A 16,361-nucleotide genomic window follows, 5' to 3' on the forward strand; every position below is an offset into this window, starting at 1 on the left:
TTAAGTGGCTTCTTATCTGCACAGATGACCATTAATTATTTCCTTGAGTCCTTGAGAAGAGAAAAATGATTCCCTACCCAAAATAGTATTAGACATTTACTGAGTGAGAGCTCTCACGTTTACTCATCTAGAAGAAAAGTACCATTATCAACTCCATTTTACAGATGAAAGAGATGAGGCTAAGTTCATGGTTATATGGAGTATAGAGGAAACAGGCAGGGTTAGAATGCAGGTTTCCTGACTCAACAGTGTGGGTTCTGGTCCTGGCACTATCACAAACTGGCTGCATAATTCTATTGCTGTTTCTACTCTACAAAATTAAGAACTTGAAAATTTTATAATGTTGAGAAGCAAACTGTTAAAGGAGTAGCTTGCTCTTTCCATCATAATTTTTTAAAATAAAGGATCAGGTTCATGTTCTTTATCATTATTATTAAGAAACTAAAATAATGCACATAACCCCTGGCCCTCAGGACCATTTGAAAATAACTCCTCTATTTTTTTACCTTTTGTTTCTTCCCTACAATTGACCACACTGGTATATCCCAGCAAACAGCTGTTCTGTATTTTCAAAATCCCTAAATATAGTACCTTGATTCAGATTGGAAAGAAACTCAACATTCTAAATGGATGCCAAGATGATGTTATTACTGGTTTCACTTCATTTGTAAAATAATTATAGAATGAAGCCTTCTTAATAATAAAAAATACTTTTAAAGAAGTTATAACATGTTAAGCAAGAAACAATTTTTGTTAAAACTCATTACTAAAGGAGACTAACTTTGCAGTGAAATGCTAATGTAAATCTTTAAAACAATCCCCCCATCCCACCCCCAGATTTTCCTCCTATTCAACATAATCCTGTCGGCAACACCTGGCACCACTGTTACAGCTACAGTTACCATGACCACTGCAAACAGTCTTAATAGAAATAAAGAGCAGATTTGGCAATTAAACCCAAGGGAACATTAGCTGTATGCAAAATTACTCTTGGAATATTCTAACACATTCTTCAGAATGCAGCAACCAAGAGAGAGATCTGCAGTCAGTGCAAAATAAACTTTAAGAACTAATACTTGAACTTGGTCTCATAGATTTATCCTAGACTTCAACAAAATAAGATCCCCCAGACATAACTTCTCCAAGGAGGCCCTCTTATTCTGCTCTTTACAGGCTAAACCCCCTTCTTATTCAAGTTGCACCATTCCTTGCCTTTATCACAGCATTGATTACACTGTAAGAACAAGAGTATAAGGCTGTGCATTTTAACTGTTTGTTTCTTTTCACTTCTGAGCCTCAGTATCCTCATATGTCTTAAGGAAAAAGTAATTTAAATTAAAACCTTAAAAAAACCCATACTGCAAGAAATTAGAAAAAATTAGCAAAAGAAAAATATTATTAAAATTATGCACAATACAATAAGCAGAAGAAAAGAAAAATGGAGATCAGAGCAGAAAATGAATGAAACAGAGAGAAAGAAATGAAGGAAACCAAAAGCTGTGTTGTTTTTCTTTTTGAGAAGGTAAATAAAATTGATAACCCTAAACTGGACTAAATAGGGAAAAAAAGAAGACATGAAATACCAATATCAGAAATGAGAGAGGTGGTATCCCCCAAATTGTACAGATATGAAAAGAATAGTAAGGGACCACTGTGAAAAACTTTATGGCAATAAATTCAACAATTCAGATGAACTAGACAAATTCTTGGATACAAAGTACCAAAACTAATTTCAAAAGCAATAGACAACTAGAATAGTCATATTAAAAACAATTTGTAGTTTTAAATCTTCCCACAAAGAAAATTCTGGATTGAGATGGCCTTGCTGGTGAATTATCACAAATGCTGAAGGAAAAAAAACTACCAATTCTACACAAATTCTTTCAGAAAACTGAACAGGAGGAAATAACTCCCAACTTACCCTATAAGGTCAGGATTAACCTGATACTAAAGCTAAACAAAGATATTACAAAAGGTTATTATGTCCCTTATGGACACAGATGCAAATTTTTTAAACAAAATTTAGCAAATCAAATCCAATCATATATAAAAAGGATAATACATCATGACCAAGTGGAATGCAAGGCTGGTTTACCATTCAAAGTACAATCAAGGTAATTTACCATATTAACAAACTAATAAAGAAAAACCATATGATCATCCTAATAAATTCAGAAGAATATCTAACAAAACCCAAAATCCATTCCTGATTAAAACTTTTAGCAAACTAAGGATAGAATTTCTGCAATCAAGGAAACATACACATATGTATGTGTTACATACACATATACGCACATACACAATCTATAGTTAACATCACACAATGGTGAAAAAGTAAATGATTTATGCCCTGGTTGTTGTGACTCAGTTGGTTGGAGCACTGTCCTGTAAACCAAAAAGTCGCAGGTTAGATTCCCAGTCAGGTCACATACCAAGGTTGTGGGTTCAGTCCCCTGTCGAAGCACCATCAGGAGGCAACTGATCAATATTTCTCTCACATTGATGTTTTTCTCTCACTTTCTCTATTCCCCTCCCTCTTTTTCTGGGATCAATGGACATATCCTCAGGTAAGGACGGATGGATGGATGCATAAATAAATAAATAAATAAATAAACAAACAAAAAAACACCAAATAAAATTATTTCTGAGATGAGAAACAGGATGAGGATGTCTACTCTTATCACACAGATATCCAGATTACAAAGGAAGAAATAAACTATCTTTATTCAAAAAAATGACATGATTATTTATGTAGAAAAATCCAATGAACTCCACAAAAAAGCTACTAAAATAAGTGAGGTTAGCAAAGCTGCAGGATATACATTCTGTATACAAAACTGAATTGTATTTCTATATTAGTAATGAATGATTTTATACTGAAATTTCAAAAAATATCATTTATAATAATGTCAAAAAATATGAACTATTTAGAGATAAATCTGACAAAAGATGTGCAAGATTTATACTTTAAAAAACTGCTGAGAGAAATTAAAGACATAAATGGAGAAAAATAACATGCTCATGAGTTGGAAGACTCGTTATGCTAAGAAGTCAATTCTCTCCAAACTGATATACAGATGTAATATAATCCCAAACAAAATCCTAGCAGGCTGTTTTGTATAAGATGATAAATTTATTTTAAACTTCATATGGGTATTCACAGCACCTGGAAAAGCCAAAACAACTTAAAAAAAAAAGTTGGAGAATTAGCACTATCAAATTTCAAGACTTATTATTAAGCTGCAGTAAATAAGACAACATGGTACTAGTATAGAGATAGACAAATAGATCACTGAAGCAAAATAGAGTGCAAAATAAACTGCATACATGGACCATTGATTTCTGACAAAGTTGCAAAGGCTATTCAGTGAAGAGAGAACATTCATTTCAACAAACGGTGCTGGAATAACTAGATAACATATCCAAAAAACATGAACTTTGATCTATACCTTGCACCACGCACAAAAACTAAGTCAAAATGGATCGTGCTCCTAAAAAAATATAAAACCTAAAACCATAATTCTGTAAGAAAAAAAAAGATAATCTCTGTGATTCAGAATTACGTAAAGCTTTCTTAAATATGATACCAAAAGCATAACTCATAAAAAAAACAAATTAAATAAACTAAACTTTATCAAATTAAGAACTTCTGCTTTTTAAAAAGATTTTATTTAATTATTTTTAGAGTGAGGGGAAGGGAGAGATAAAGAGAGGGAGAGAAACGTTGACATAAGAGAGAAATATCAATTGGTTGCCTCTTGTGTATGTCCTGACCAGGAACCAAACCTGCAACCCAGGCACATGCCTTGACTGGGAATCAAATTGGCAACCTATCATTTGCAAGATGATGCTGAACCTACTGAGCCACACCAATCAGGGCAGAACTTCTGCTTTTTGAAAGAAGCCATTAAGAGAATTAAAAGACAAGTGCTGGAAGCAACCCGAGTGCCCATCAGTAAATGAGTGGATCAAAAAACTATGGTACATTTACACAATGGAATACTACATAGCAGAAAGAAAGAAGGAGCTCCTACCCTTCATGACAACAAGGATGGAACTGGAGAGCATTATGCTAAGTGAAACAAGCCAGGCAGCAAAAGACAAATACTATATGATCTAACCTACAAGTGGAACCTAGTCAACAAAACAAGCAAGCAAGCAAAATATAACCAGAGACATTGAAATAAAGAACAATTTGACAGTAACCAGAGGTGAGTGGGGAGGGGGATATAGGGAGAAAGAAGGGAAAGGGTTGTCAAGGAACATGTATAAAGGTCCATGGACAAAGCCAAAGTAGGGTAGGATTGAGGGTGGGAATGGGGGTGGGTGGGGTGGGGGAAGCAGGGGAAGTGGTGGTGGGAAAATGGAGACAACAGTACTTGAACAACAATAAAAAGAAAAAAGAAAAAAAAGACAAGTCAGACTGGGAGAAAATATTTGCAAATCCTATATCTGATAAGGACTCTATATGCAGAATATATAAAGAACCCTAAAATCTCAATAATAAAACAAACAATCTAATAAAGAAGTGGGTAAAAGATCTGACATTTCACAGAGAAATGGCAAATAAGCACATGAAAATAAGCTCAAGTCAGCCATTAGGAAAATGCAAATTAAAAACAAAATGAGGATACCACTCTACTTATTAGGATGGCTAAAATTAAAAAGACTGACCATATCAACTGCTGATAGAGATGTGGAGCAACTAGAACTCTCATGCATTGCTGGTTGGGAAAGTAAAAGAATATAACAACTTGAAAATAATTTGGTAGTTTTTACAAAGTTCCACATGCACCTACCATACAATCCAGCTACCCCACTCCTAGGTATTTGTCTAAGCAAAAAGAAAGCATATTCCATACAAAGACTTGTATATAAAAGTTCAGATTAGTCTTATTTATAATAGCCAGAAACTGGAAACACCCAAATGGCTATCAACAGTGAAGAGATATACAAATTGTGGAATATCTGTATTTCTCAGCAATACAAATGAATAAACTATTGATATGCGAAACATGGATGAATCTCAAAATAATTATTCTGAGTGAAAGAAACCAGACAGAAGAAGAGTACACGGTATACAAATCCACTTACATAAAATCCCAGAATAGGCAAACTAATCTATAGTGACAGAAAGCAGATCAGTTGTTGCCTGGCAATGGAGGCAGAGGGGCATAAGGATTAGTTTATAAAGGGGTACAAAGAAACGTTGGGGAAGCATACAAATTTCATTATTCTTATTGTGGTGGTGGTTTTATAGGTGCATACATTTGTCAGAACTGATTAAACTGTATACTTGAAACACATGTCGTTTATTACATGTCAATTATGCCTCAATAAAGCTGAAAAAAATTGCCTAAGTTTTACAATATTCATTTTAAATTGCCCCTTTTTCATTAACATCTGAAAATCACTGGGCAAAGCAATCGATGTAACTGCCTCATATACACCTTTTCTTTTGACCTTTACTCTATATAAACACAACTGTAAAAGTAAATTACTATTGGATGAAAAAGTGAACAAACTGGTCTCTCTGGATTGCACAGTGGTCTGTTTACTGGCTTCAAATGAAGCCTGAATATTTAGCTAAACTACCAGTACTGAAAATATTACAACCACAAGCTGCCCTAGAGCAATTCATTAATTCAAATAAACATTTATTGCACATGAATTCTGTCTGGCATTATTGTAAGTGTTGGATTTCATGCAGAATGTTCAGTACAAAATTACAAAGCCATTTCGTATCTACTTGAGGAATAATCTGTAAGGTTTTAGTCATTGCATTTAAATAACACCACTAAAGAATAACAATGGAAATAAGCTGATTCTTCTAATACAGTGAAAGTTAAAATAAATGCTAGTGATAAGATGACTAAAGAATTGTACATTGACAGCTTAGAATTCCAGAACAAGGTATGTCTTGAAACCTAATTCAGGAAACTATGAATTCAGGGAAAATATTAAAAGTACTTCCATACACAGACAAAAGAGTGCAGCTTCTCAGTGCCAAGTCTTTCCAGCATAAAAAAAAAAGTGAAAAACCTAGGTAGTAGACAAATCCAAAATGATATGCATAAAAAATTAAAAAAATAAAAATAAACTTGGAAGCTTTAAGTAAATTACCTAAATATTAGTATCAAAGACAACACTCTGTGTCTTATATTTTTTTTTACTGTCAATTTTAGGGAATTCTATGCTAACTGGACCAAGGAAAGTAATTACGATTAATAAGAAAATGTAAGCTTATTTACTCACCACAAATAAAACTCAAAAGGTCTACATATCTTGCTATAGATATACAGACTATTTTATAGGGGTATCCATTTAAAAACCTTTATTTTTTTCCCTTTTGTAGTAGCACTTCTCTTTTAGGCTTTTTCTATAGAAGAATTAATGAACTCATGCAACAGACATAAAATCAATAAATATCCTTTGTTAAGAATAACTGCTTCAGATTCCCTTAGAAACTAATTCCTTTAGTGAAACGTTCAGGTTGCCTCTGAACTGACATATTTTGTGTCCTCAAAGAAACAATATTACTACACATTACGCTTTTAGTGAATTATGACTAACATAATGGAATGACCCTCTGTGCCACATGTCCTAAACATATGTCCAAATTCACACCCACATTACAAACCATTGCTAAGACTCTAAACATTCAGTAGCCCATGGCATTCCAGACCACAGGTTCTGTGGGCACAATCTCATCCCCACAGGGAAGCAATAAGCATTGAAACAAAAAGTGAAAAACACCATAGTACTCAGTCATTTTATCTTCTGTCTTTAGTTTTCAGATTAAAAAAAATGAAGGTTCTGTTTTAGGTAAAATGGTAAGAAAAGTATCCAAAAAGTAGATGCATTCAACAGCTAATGGTTAACATCAAGTTCCCACTATGGAACTTTTCCATCTTGCCTCCAATATTTACCTGGATTAAAGTGATAAAATGGCACCTGCCGCAGTATGAGTTCCACTCATGCTGGGAACCAAATATGTATTCCTTCCTGACACCTCCACTGTCAATTTGCCTTACTGTTACATTTCCTCTTGAAGAAATATACTGTTCTATTGTCTAACATCTACTGGTAATTGATAATGTGTCAGGCACTGTGCTAAAATACTTCATATGCAACATTTCCACTCACCCTCACAACAACATTATGAAGGTGTATTTACAGCTATGACCTTCAGAACTTACCCAAGGTCACAGAGCTATTTCACATGACTCATAGTACAGAGGAAATCTTGAACCCTTACGCAGTGAGCCTCCCAAGCCAGGCCCCAAGTGAGGCCACACCTGCCTGAAAATATGAACTCATGTAACCATGGTATTTGCTGTTCACTTATTCTCAAAGTAGTTATTATTCTCTAATTCCTTGTATGACTTAATATGGGAGGAAACAACATCGTGACAGGACTAGGTGAATATGACAATTTATCTTTCAACTTACCTTCCATGCTTTGGCTTTCAGGTACTTTTTATCAGAATCTTGCAAAGTCAGGCAAGGGCTCTTTTGTAAGAAGATAAGACTATTTTAGAGCTATGGGGTAGCCTAAGCAGTAGTGTGATTACTAAATTTTTAAACAATTCTGATTTAACATCATGTTAGCATTTACCATGTAGCCATACAGCATAAATGATAACAAATGGGCTATATGAATAATTTATCCTTTGCCCTACCCCCCCAAAATTTTGCCATTTTGTTAATGATAGCATGGAGCAACGGTTTCAAATGATGCTCCCAAAGCCCCTGCAGTGCCAGCCCAGCCTTCCACTGCCCTCTGAAAACACACTGGGGTTTCAGAGCTAACACACTCATAAAGTAAGTTGTGCAAACCACACACTCCACAACCCTTTTCAAATTTCTGTATACTATTTTACCATCTTTGAGATGTAGACAACAACTTAAATTCAGACTTTACTATCACAGGAGCAAGAACTGGTTGACTGGCCTTTGCCTTCTCTTTGTCTACTGAAGACTATTCAGTAGAGTGCGTAAACAAAATTTGTCAGCTACTTCAACTACAAAAACTACATCTAAAGTATATTAAGAATGTCTAATTACAACCAGAATACGTACATATTACTTAGAATCACTTATCAGATTCTTTATAACTGCTACGCAAACACATTAGCATAAATTCTACACATATCTAAATAGAAATGCATTCCAATTGTTTTATACTTTCCATATCTCAAACAAATTCTTCTTAGACTAAATCTAGGTAGAGATAAAATGTTTGAATTTCCCCCCATTATTTAATGCTCCTTTTTGAATTCTATTTATCAGTCACAGAAAAAGCCAAAGATGAAATAAGCGGAAATACTGTGTATGTGAATTTTACCATGCTCTTGCTGCCCTTTTAGCTGGTACATAACAGCGGTGACCCTGACAAGTCCAGAAACCAACTGCCAAAGGATGCGGGCCTCTTTCTTCAGGGCCACATGCTTACCACTATCTGTAAGAGCTGCTCACTCCCTCCCTCATACCTAGTCTGTTACCTTTTCTATTTTTAATAATGCCACTTCTGAAGAATTAATTAGCAAAGAACACAACTAACTACCTCTTAAGAATAAAATTATCTCAGAATATAAAATAAGCTATACAATATCAAGTGCATTTTAACTTTTTCTTTTTCTGACAAGGGGCCTCCAAAAATCAACATTTTAAAATGTCAGCTCAGATTTCAAAAAGGATACAATTTGCAGGGGTCTGGGGTTTTTCCATGTAGTCATGTATTTAACTAATTTATGCAAGAATCAACTATATCTTATGGTAATTTCAAAAGCTGAGATGTTATTATCTACTCAATTTGAGTTCTTAGAAATGCTCTATTAAATTACAAATTGCTAAAAGACACTGGCCTGTATTTAGAGTCAGGTAAATTTAGTGGAAGTTCTTTAGTAAAAAATTAAATAAATTTTTAAAAAATGGTTTACATCATTGCTGCTGAAAGGGAATATAAATACAATTATATTTATGCCTTAAAATGAAAAACAAACCACTTTTCCCAAGTATGAACATAATAATACCATTTTATATAAACATTGCCATGTTTTTCTAATATTTAAATAATAAATGTTATGGCATACCCAAACTACCAGTGATTTGGTTTTTCTAAATATAAAGGGCTGGAAGCACACTCACCCCAAAATTAATGGGTAAAAAACCAAAGTCAAATTCCATTTCTAGACTAGTGTTCCAATAGTAATTAAGAGATTAGAATCAGGAGTCAGATTTCAAGATGTGAAGATCTGAAACCTGCAATTCATTTTCTTTTTATATAAAAAATGAAACTAAGATAACATCTGCTATTCAGAATACAAAATTTAAGCCTTGATGTGCACTGAATTCCTACTTTTAAGGTGAACTTCCAGTCCTTTCCATTCACAAATAGGATTTGATTTATTAAGTTCCCTGCTTTATATCTCCAGAGTTGATCAAAGCACATTTTCTTAGTACAATCTGTATTGTTCCAAGTGTTTTATAAACATCTTTTGTGAGAGTTTACAGGAGTGATCTGAAATCATATCCAAGGTTTCATCCCATGAGTCAGTTATTCTTAAAAGCAAGTAGAATTTCTGTCTCTACCACCTTTATTTCCCTATCACAACCCTAACTCTATCACAAAATTTTTAAAAAATCATTGACAGGATTGTCAGTAGATAATTACTGGCATTAAATACTAGGCAAGGCAGAGAAAAGACACAATTTCACTACCTGGACACAAAAATTACAGGTCTACACAATACAAGGAACTTTCACTTCCTTAGCCAATAAGGACAACTCTCAAGGCTTGTCTCCCTTCTACCCCATACTGATGACTCCCAAGTCTATTTTCCTGTCCTCATCTGAGATCCAAACTGTCCATCCAGCTGTCTGCTGGAAGTGTTCACTTGAATTCATTTATTCACATCGATATTTACTGAAAACCTACTACTGCCAAGTACAGTAGGCTAGGTTATGGAGATTGATGGCAAAGAGAATAGAGAGTCTCTGTCCTCGCGAGGCTTCTAATGGTGAAGGAAGCCAAACCAATCAAAGAATTATAAAAATATGTGACATACAAATTGTGATTAGCCCTACATCCCAGCCTAGGCTGCTCTAAAACTGAACTCAGTCTACTCACTGCACTCTGATCTAATTGCTCCTGAACCCTTATTTTTGAGTGGTGCCATCATAAGTTACCAAAGCCACAAACTTGGGAGGTACTCTTGATCCTCACTTCCTCCTCAGATCTTCTCAATCTCTGGGTCTGGTCTATATCCCAGAGTAGGGGGATAAGGTTGGCTCCACTCAGAACCACCTTTTCCATACTTCTGTGAACTCTCAATGTGATGATGTTAGAGAGCTTCCACAAAGACCCCAGTGCCTGATGAAGCCACAAAACCTGAAGCCAAGAGAGCCCCTGGGATTTAAAAAACTATAGCTGGGAGGGAGAAGCTCTTTCTTCCTATTGACTGGAAAGTGTGAAGATGGCCACTGCTCCGTGGAAAAGTCTGAAAGAACAGGGGAAAGAGCACCTGTGATAACAAGCACCACTCTAATCCCCAGCATCACTGGTCTCTGCAGCATTTCATTTCTTTTGGGATCTTCTCCAGGATCTTCCAATTAATTCCCCTTTTCATTTAAGATAGTTTCAGCAGGGTTTCTGTTACCTGTAGTCAGGATTCCTGACTAATAGCTCCTAAACATTTACAGCCTGTGTCTTACCCAACTCAGCCACAAATGCCCTAGTTCAGGTCCTCATCAGCTCTCACCTGGATTAGTATTAACAGCCTAATGGGTCTTCTGTGTCCAGTCCTGCCCCTGCACCCAGCATCCATAATACAGCAGCAACAGTGACCACATCACTCTCCCCCTGCTGGACTCATCAACAGTGCCCCATCAATATGGGCAAAATTTGAATTCCTTAACAGAATACACCCAACTCTCCATAATCAAACTTCCTCTCCAACCAAAAAGCAACTGTTACTCCCTGCCTCAAATTTTATGCTCTGACTATATGAAACTACTTGGATTTGTTCTGCTTAGACAAACACATATACACTGCGCACATACCATGCTGAACTAATTAGACCTAAAGAAATTAAGCTGGTTTCTTTAGGCTCACTTCTAGGCATCAAAGTCATCACAGCTATATTGACATTTTATTATAGCAACAATCCTAAATATGGTTGCTGTAAGATATCTGGGGCCAGGAAACATGGCAGACACAATAGTAACAACCAGAAGAGAGAATCACAGACCATAACAAAAAGTTTTGATAGCCTACACATCTTTGTAGCCTGAGCACAATGTCTCCTCTTAATGAGGCATTCTCACCCAGATGGAAGAGAGTGCTCCCTCTCTCTTCTGTGTGCCTCCTCTGTGCATGTTTCCAGCGTGGTGTGTGATCTCTTATTCCTTGAGGACAGGGTGCATGTTCCACTCACTTTTGCATCCCCAAGCCCAGTCAAGTGCTCAGTGCACGAAACACTGATCAATGTTAACAGAATGACAACACGCATTTGAAGCTAGGTAGAAAACTGAAAAGAAATCTTACTTTTTCTTTTGAATTTTTTAAGATTGTATTCATTTATTTCCAGAGGGGGGAAGGAAGGGAGAAAGAGAGGGAGAGAAACATCAATGTGTGGCTGTCGAGTGCCCCCAATGGGGACCTGGCCCACAACACAGGCACGTACCCTGACTGGGAATTGAACTGGCGACCCCTTGGTTCACAGGCTGGGGCTCAATCCAGTGGGCCATACCAACCAGGGCTTTTCTTTTTAATTTTTATTTACTGAATTAAAGGGAGAGAGAGGAAGAGAGAGAGTCAGAGACAGACAGATATTGATTTGTTGCTAAACCAATTCATGCATTCATCAGTTGATTCTTATACGTGTGGTGACTGGAATCAAACTGCAACTTTAATGTATCAGGGGAAAATGCTCTAACCAACTGAGCTACCAGGCTAGGGCAAAAGATATCTTTCTAATTAAAAAAAAAAAAAGGGCACACTGGGTATTAGATTAGGAAACTTGGTCTTCTCACATTGAATTAGATGAGAATATTTGAAAACACAAAGGGCTTCTCGCCGAACGCCGCCAACATGGTGTTCAGGCGCTTCGTGGAGGTTGGCCGGGTGGCTTACGTCTCCTTTGGGCCTCACGCCGGGAAGCTGGTTGTGATTGTAGATGTTATCGATCAGAACAGGGCTCTGGTTGATGGACCTTGCACTCAAGTAAGGAGACAGGCCATGCCTTTCAAATGCATGCAGCTCACTGACTTCATCCTCAAGTTCCCACACAGCGCCCGCCAGAAGTACGTCCGGCAGGCCTGGCAGAAGGCGGACATCAACACGAAGTGGGCGGCCACGAGGTGGGCCAAGAAGATCGAAGCCAGAGAAAAGAAAGCCAAGATGACAGATTTTGATCATTACAAAGTCATGAAGGCAAAGAAAATGAGGAACCGATTAATCAAGCTTGAAGTTAGGAAGCTTCAAAGGGCAGCTCTCCAGAAAGCTTCTCCCAAAAAAGCACTCGCTGCTAAAGGTGCAGCAGCGGCAGCAGCTGCTGCAAAGGTTCTGGCCAAAAAGGTGACCGCTGCAGGCAAGAAGGCCCCAGCGCAGAAGGCTACCGCTCAGAAAGCCGCAGGCCAGAAGGCAGCGCCTCCAAAAGCTTAAAAGGGTCGGAAAGCTCCAGCCCAGAAAGCACCTGCTGCTCCAAAAGCATCTGGCAAGAAAGCCTGAAAACATAAGAGGCTATTTTAAAAGTAATAAAGGTTCTTTTGGAAAAAAAAAAAAAAAAAGAAAACACAAAGGATGTTTAATACCTCTAACCCACTATACAGTTAACTAGCTGACCATTCAATTTTGCACCAATTTTTTAAGTGGAAGATGACTAGCCCTGGCCAGGGTACTCAGTTGGTTACACTAAAAAGGTTGTGGGCCTGACCCCCAAAGTGGGCATATACCTAAGATGTGGGTTTGATCTCCAGCTGGGGCAAATGGGAGGTAACTGATTGACGTTTCTCTCTCACATCAGTGTCTGTCTGTCTTTCTGTCTGTGTCCCCCTTCCTCTCCCTAAAGTCAATAAACATATACTCAGGTGAGGATTTAAATAAATAAATAAATAAATAAATGTCTAGAAATAAGGGATGAGTTTTTAACTTACACAAAATTTCAAACACAGAGAAGACTGCACAAGCAACCAAAGAAGAATAGATGAATTGGAATTCATCAAAATTAAAAGCTTTTGTTTCAAAGAATGACATCAAGAAAGTGAAAGACAATCCACAGAATGGAAGGAAAATTTTACAATTCTTATATCTGATAAGAATGTGTGTGCACATGTGTATATCCAGAATAAAGAAATATTACAATGCAATAGCAAAAATTTTTTTAAATAGGAAAAGAACTTGAACAGCGATTTCTCTAAAAAAGATATATCACTATAAGTGGCCAATAAGCACATGGAAAGATGTTCAATATCATTAATAATAGAGAAATGCAAATCAAAACTACAATGAGACACAACTTTGCACACCCATTGGGATGGCTACTATAAAACAAACAAACTAAAACCCAGAAAATAAGTGTTGGCAAGGACATGAAAAAATTGGAATCCTCTAACATTGCTGAAGGAAATGTAAAATGGTGCAGCCACTTTGAAAAACCGTTTGGCAGTTTCTCAAAAAGTTAAATGTAGAGTTATCATAGGTCCCAGCAATTCTACTCCTAGGTATATATCTAAGAGAAATGAAAATATATGTCCTCCCCAAAACTTGTATGCAACATTTTCAGCATATTATGCTTTATTATTTTAAGAAATGTAAAAACACAACTAAAATGCAAAACAAGATTTGTGCGGTGTATGGAGAAGATGCTGTGATTGATCAAATGTATCAAAAGTGGTTTGTGAAGTTTCTTGGCACTATTGACATTCTGGTCAAATAATTCTTTGCTGTGGGGCTGTCTTATGCATTTGAAGATGTTTAACAGCACCAGTGGCCTCTACCAACTAGAAGCCAATAGTGGGAAAGAGGCAACATACTCAAAATCTCCAAATTAATAAAGTTATTGGTGAAAATAAAAAGTGTCTTTTACGGAAAAAACTAAATGGACCTTTTGGCTAACTCAGTATTATTCAGCCACAAAAAGGAATGAAATTCTGATACATGGTACAACATAGATGAACCTCAAAAACATGGTAAGAAGCCAGACACAAAGAGCCACATGTTGTATGACTCCATTTATATGACATGTCCAGTACAGGCAAATCTATAGACGTAGAAAGTATTTTCCAGAGGCTGGAAAGAGGTTAAGAATGGAGAGTGACTGCGTACAGGCATGGGGTTTCTTTTTGGGGTGATGAAAGTGTTCTGCAATTAGACAGTGGGGATAGGTGCATAACTCTGTGAATATACTAAAATCCATTGAACTGTATTCTTTAAATGGGTGAACTTCATGGTATGTGAGTCACATCTCAATACAGCTGTCATTTAAAAAGGGACTGAACAAAATCATATAGTGACATCTCTGGGCAGTGGCCCGGTTAAATCGCTCTGCCTACTATAGGATAACCTCCTGTAAAAAAATACACAATCTGTTCAAAAGAGGAAATGATTTCTTACAACAACCAACCATAAAATCAAATGTATAGTAAAAAGAGAAAAGAACAAAAGAGCACACAATTTGCAATTCCCTGGCAGTTATGAAATGGAATTAACCAAAGACTGCACAAAGAAAAATGTTTACCAGAACTGTTCACTTCCCTTTGATTACACAGATATAAACAAATCAAAATCCTTATTAACTCCTGAGTAAATGTGCCAGCTTCTTTATTAGCAAAGAGCAAGGAAAAACAAGCATTCTCTCCTGTAACATCCCACAGAATTAACATCCCACAGAAGGTCTGTTTGTACTTGGCCGTCAGAAACCTTTCATCTCAGAGCACTGCTAAATTAAACAAGCCTACATTGTATTGGACACAGTGAGCCAGACACCCTGGCAGGCTCTGAAACTTCATTGGTTGATATTGAAGAACTTAGAAATAAAGGGGATGGTATGAATGATGGTGATGATGGTGACAAAGTAGCTTTGTCTTCATTCCGTCCAACATTTCAATTATCTACAAAAATGGAAACAACCTAACAACTGTGAAATCCCTTTCTCTCTCTATGTGTATAAAGGAGAGCACTGACTCCCGAGCCACAGAGATCTGGATTCAAGTCAGATGTTTTTTTAAACCTACTGAAGCTGTATGCCCAAGGACAAATTTCATAACTGTGGCCTTCTATTGAGTGATTATATCTGCCCTCTCAGAGCTGTGAGAATGAAATGAGGAAATGCACACCAACAGTGGGGCCCAATGTTCAACATGTACATCCCACCATAAAAATCCCCACTACTCTCAACTCTTCAAAGCACAGATTCATTTTAGAACTTAAATGATCATATAAGGAATTGACATCTTTCATCCTTGTTTTACCCCAAGGACATCTAAACAACGAAAAGATCCTATGAAGATTTCACATTAAATCAATTATCCCCCTTCCCATAGAACTGAAGGTAGGAAAGTCATCAAGAAAGTCTGTTTTTAAATGTGTTTAACCAGGGCATAACACAAAGCATTCATTCACCTGAGAAGTATTTGAAAGCACTGAACCAAGAGAGATACACCAAGAGAAACACTTACTATTACAGAAAATGCATATTTTTAGTGCAATAATTGGTTACCTTTCCATAAAGATTGATGCAATCTGATTATAATTCCCATGTCAGTAATCAGTTCTTAAAGTAAAAGAAAAAGGAAGTAGGATGGTTTCAAGCACTCCAGAAAAGATGTAGGAGGATATCTTTTCTCACTGACAGCAATTAATGTTTGAGTAATGGCTGCTAGAACATTCAGACTGACAAACATTATTACATTACTGAAATCTATTTAAAACAAAATTTATTGGGTTTAATCTACACGACCTTCACCATACACTAGGTGTCTTCTCTGAACAAACTGGCATGAAGGAAAAACTTGCATGGAATTCCCAGATTTGTCATTATATTGCTATGATAAAGAGGAAATGATGCTTTACAGCCATACTCCCATGTTGGCATCTATTTAAAGAGAGCATCTAAATTGCAGTAATAGGCAGAGTCAGACTTCCTCTACCCAGCTCCATACACATTTCCATCATGCCACAACACTAGGCAAAGAAAGCTTCCAGGGTTAGGAGGGAAATATTTCTCAAGTAGGATGGGACAATCAGAAGCTAGGGATATCCCTAGAGAGGTTCACTAAGCTTTGTACTCTTTATGGAATTTGTGGCCCAAAGCTACTGTTCTCCATCTCTTTTTCTTAAAACTACACTTGAGATTCTA

The 16,361-nt window shown here is 36.6% G+C and overlaps 2 protein-coding genes across 4 annotated transcripts in view; one reads left to right on the forward strand and one right to left on the reverse strand.

Annotated features, from left to right (window-relative positions):
* MRTFB (myocardin related transcription factor B) overlaps positions 1-16,361 on the reverse strand; it is a 202,685-nt gene that overhangs the window by 175,094 nt on the left and 11,230 nt on the right. The gene's annotated exons all lie outside the window — the stretch shown is intronic.
* LOC114499249 (60S ribosomal protein L14) lies at positions 12,068-12,674 on the forward strand. The gene has a single exon (XM_028515257.2). It carries the CDS (start codon positions 12,095-12,097, stop codon positions 12,665-12,667), a length of 573 nt encoding a protein of 190 aa, XP_028371058.1. The 5' UTR covers positions 12,068-12,094; the 3' UTR covers positions 12,668-12,674.

Source organism: Phyllostomus discolor, chromosome 3 (genome assembly GCF_004126475.2).
Source record: "Phyllostomus discolor isolate MPI-MPIP mPhyDis1 chromosome 3, mPhyDis1.pri.v3, whole genome shotgun sequence".
NCBI classification, from domain to species: domain Eukaryota; kingdom Metazoa; phylum Chordata; class Mammalia; order Chiroptera; family Phyllostomidae; genus Phyllostomus; species Phyllostomus discolor.